The sequence below is a fragment of the Rana temporaria genome, chromosome 8 (assembly GCF_905171775.1).
Source record: "Rana temporaria chromosome 8, aRanTem1.1, whole genome shotgun sequence".
NCBI classification, from domain to species: domain Eukaryota; kingdom Metazoa; phylum Chordata; class Amphibia; order Anura; family Ranidae; genus Rana; species Rana temporaria.
In genome coordinates, this window is record NC_053496.1 from 183,954,839 (window position 1) to 183,959,292 (window position 4,454).

General features: G+C 50.0%; 1 protein-coding gene across 1 annotated transcript; it reads right to left on the reverse strand.

The window, feature by feature from the left end:
• Window positions 1-3,218: 3,218 nt before the first annotated feature.
• On the reverse strand, window positions 3,219-4,139 carry LOC120910608 (gastrula zinc finger protein XlCGF17.1-like). Its single transcript, XM_040322365.1, has one exon. It carries the CDS (start codon window positions 4,137-4,139, stop codon window positions 3,219-3,221), a length of 921 nt encoding a protein of 306 aa, XP_040178299.1.
• Between the last annotated feature and the right edge of the window lie 315 nt (window positions 4,140-4,454).

Here is a 4,454-nt window from a genome sequence, read left to right on the forward strand (position 1 = left end):
TCATTATAAGGGCTGTGGCTTCTTGTCTCCAGTAAGACCTGGACACTGGGTTGGAGACTTCTTCCATTTCTTAGTCCTCCAGCTTTGCTTAGCCATTTTGACTCTCAGCCCTCTGGACAAGGAACCTCCTGACTCCAGTATAGAGTACTGACTCTGGGTGCCCTGCACTATAGCCAGGCCCTTCATTATAAGGGCTGTGGCTTCTGGTCTCCAGTAAGACCTGGACACTGGGTTGGAGGCTTTTTCCATTTCTCAGATCTCCAGCCTTGCTTTGCCGTTTCGGCCCTCTCGACAAGGAACCTCTTAATTCCAGTATGGAGTACTGACTCTGGGAGCCCTACACTGTGGCCAGGCCCTTCACTATAAGGGCTGTGGCTTCTGGTCTCCAGTAAGACCTGGACACTGGGTTGGAGGCTTTTTCCATTTCTCAGACCTCCAGCCTTGCTTAGATGTTTCGGCCCTCTCAGCCCTCTGGACAAGGAACCTCTTAATTCCAGTATGGAGTACTGACTCTGGGAGCCCTGCACTGTGGCCAGTCCCTTCATTATAAGGGCTGTGGCTTCTGGTCTCCAGTAAGACCTAGAAAAGTGGGTTGGAGGCTTCTTCCCTAAAAGTTCTTTGAAGTCTCAAAACTCCGGAAACCCAATACTGGAATACCAAAACCCAGATGAAGTTGAAAAATCAACTTTCTCCACGCAAAATCAATTTCTGGTGCCCCGTACTCTGCATTCGGCCAAACCATGTTTCCCCTTTTCAAACTTTTACACAGTGGCGGGGCCTCGCACTGTCACACTATGTTAGATGTAATGTGAAAGTGAGAAAGAAAGATGACCTTGCGGTTGGAGGTGGTGATGGTGATCCGGGTTGGAGGTGGCGAGGAAGAAGAATTACGGGTGGAATATTATACAGTATGGGAATGAGAACACAGTTGATGTTTCAGAAACACGGCTTGACTCCTCACAAGACTGGGCTGTTTGTATCCATGCTGATCCTCTTGTTCAGAGGGACACGGGACACAGAAAAGATAGAGGGGGGTTCTCTATGTTAGATGTAATGTGAAAGTGAGGAAGAAAGATGATCTTGTGGTTGGAGGTGGTGATGGTGATGTGGTTGGAGGTGGTGATGGTGCGGAGGAGGAATTACGGGAGGAATGATAGACAGGTCTATGAACTGATGGACTTATCATTGGAATCTACTACAGACGTCCTGAGATTTATGAGAAGGGGGAGGAGTCGGCTGTTCCAACAAGTACAAGCTGGTAAAACAAAACTACTAAGACACAAGATTAAGACTAAAACCTACAGGATGGACCTTACTTGTAGTGTTAGAAAAAGGAATAAAAGAAAAGAACATTTCATCATACAGATCTGAAGGTAAACGTTTAATTTTTTGCTTCACAATAAGAAAAAATGTGTTAATATATTTACATTTTTATTAGGTAAATATAATATTGTAGGTCCTGTCATGTAGTCTGATCTCCCTGTTTGTTTTCATCCACAAGTATTATCTCTCTCCACTTTCACCATGATGTCTTCCTTTGAAGCTTCTTCTGAAGATCAGGGGAGATCAGACTACACTGCTAGAGGGACCCAACCAGCAGCGACACCCCCTCCTTCTCTCTCCTAGAGGGACCCAACCAGCAGTGACACCCCCTCCTTCTCTCTCCTAGAGGGACCCAACCAGCAGTGACACCCCCTCCTTCTCTCTCCTAGAGGGACCCAACCAGCAGTGACACCCCCTCCTTCTCTCTCCTAGAGGGACCCAACCAGCAGTGACACCCCCTCCTTCTCTCTCCTAGAGGGACCCAACCAGCAGTGACACCCCCTCCTTCTCTCTCATAGAGGGACCCAACCAGCAGTGACACCCCCTCCTTCTCTCTCCTAGAGGGACCCAACCAGCAGTGACACCCCCTCCTTCTCTCTCCTAGAGGAACCCAACCGGCAGTGACACCCCCTCCTTCTCTCTCCTAGAGAGACCCAACCAGCAGTGACACCCCTCCTTCTCTCTCCTAGAGGGACCCAACCGGCAGTGACACCCCCTCCTTCTCTCTCCTAGAGGAACCCAACCGGCAGTGACACCCCCTCCTTCTCTCTCCTAGAGAGACCCAACCAGCAGTGACACCCCTCCTTCTCTCTCCTAGAGGGACCCAACCGGCAGTGACACCCCCTCCTTCTCTCTCCTAGAGGGACCCAACCAGCAGTGACACCCCTCCTTCTCTCTCCTAGAGGAACCCAACCAGCAGTGACACCCCCTCCTTCTCTCTCCTAGAGGGACCCAACCGGCAGTGACACCCCCTCCTTCTCTCTCCTAGAGGGACCCAACCGGCAGTGACACCCCCTCCTTCTCTCTCCTAGAGGGACCCAACCGGCAGTGACACCCCCTCCTTCTCTCTCCTAGAGGAACCCAACCGGCAGTGACACCCCTCCTTCTCTCTCCTAGAGGGACCCAATCGGCAGTGACACCCCCTCCTTCTCTCTCCTAGAGGGACCCAACCAGCAGCGACACCCCCTCCTTCTCTCTCCTAGAGGGACCCAACCAGCAGTGACACCCCCTCCTTCTCTCTCCTAGAGGGACCCAACCAGCAGTGACACCCCCTCCTTCTCTCTCCTAGAGGAACCCAACCAGCAGTGACACCCCCTCCTTCTCTCTCCTAGAGGGACCCAACCGGCAGTGACACCCCCTCCTTCTCTCTCCTAGAGGAACCCAACCGGCAGTGACACCCCCTCCTTCTCTCTCCTAGAGGGACCCAACCGGCAGTGACACCCCCTCCTTCTCTCTCCTAGAGGGACCCAACCAGCAGTGACACCCCCTCCTTCTCTCTCCTAGAGGGACCCAACCAGCAGTGACACCCCCTCCTTCTCTCTCCTAGAGGAACCCAACCGGCAGTGACACCCCTCCTTCTCTCTCCTAGAGGGACCCAATCGGCAGTGACACCCCCTTCTTCTCTCTCCTAGAGGGACCCAACCAGCAGTGACACCCCCTCCTTCTCTCTCCTAGAGGGACCTGACCAGCAGTGACACCCCCTTCTTCTCTTTTCTAGAAGAAGAAGAAGAAGAAGCCAGACAGAACTTAGAAGTCTTTAGTGATCTCCGATTTCCTTATAAAGTGTTTCTTCCATGATAAAGATCAGAGGAGCGCTCAGCCACGGGTTTTCTGAGGTGTATATCAAGGTGAGCTTCTTCCCAGTGTGAGATCTCTGATGTACGGCCAAATTTGATTCATATAGAAGACATTTCCTGCACTTGCGACACTAATACATGTTCATGGATTGTGTGGGATTCCCGATGTTTGTTAAGATAACACCTTTGTGAGAAACCTTTCCCGCAATCAGGGCAGGAAAACGGCTTCTCTCCTGTGTGCAGTCGAAGATGTCTGGTAAGTATGGGGCTCTGTGAAAAACGTTTCCCACACTCAGAGCAGGAATACGGCTTCTCTCCTGTATGACATCTTTGATGCCTAACAAGATCTGATTTTGATATAAAACATTTCTCGCATTCAGGGCAGCAATGCGGCTTCTCTCCTGTGTGAGATCTCCGATGTCTAACAAGATCTGATTTATATGGAAAACACTTCCCGCACTCCGGGCAGGAATGTGGCTTCTCTCCTGTATGGGATCTTTCATGTCTAACAAGATCTGATTTCCGTGGATAACATTTCCCGCACTTAGGACAGGAAAATGGCTTCTTAGTTGCGTGTGAACTTTGATGTGTAAAATATTCTGATTTCGATAGAAAACATTTCCCGCACTCAGGGCAGAAATATGGCCTTTCCCAAGTGTGAGATAACTTATGTATAACAAGTTCTGATTCCCGTGGATAACATTTCCCACACTCATGGCAGGGATACGGCTTTTCATCCGTGTGACATATCTGATCTTGTGAAGGAAGATACGAAAATGATTTCTCCTCTATGTGGGGTATCTGATACGCAAGGAGACTTTGCTGTGAGCTAAAACTTTTTCCACACTCAGGAGAAGCAAATTTCTCCTCCTCCTGAATCCCGGCCCCACCCCTCACAGTACGAGGTTGCTCAGAGTCAGAGGGATTCCATGGTCTATCCACACTGTGAAGTCCTCCATCCATAGTGGAGCTCATTGTCTTTTCTCCTCCACAATCTCCTGTGATGTCCTCATCTTCCATTCTACAACCTGGAGATAAAGTGAGACGATCCTTTGAGGGTTTCTCCATGGCGTGTCCTGGAAAAATAGAAAAACGTCGTCAATATATCTGAGAGGGTTAGTTCACTTCCATCAAGATTCCATCTGGATCAGGTAGATATGAGTGAGGAGATGTTCTCTGTGGAGGTCCCAACCAGCTGGGACTCTTCCCCCCATCAAAGAACCTTTGGTCCTCCTCCCAGATCACTTCTACATTTACACAGCCTTGTCAGAAGAGCAGGAACCAATGAGGTTCAAATTTCCAACTTGCAGGACCTTTACCATAGAACAAGTGACC

Coding starts and splice junctions, on each gene's coding strand:
- LOC120910608 (XM_040322365.1), bottom strand. CDS start 4,139: ATGGAAGATGAGGACATCACAGGAGATTGTGGAGGAGAAAAGACAATG.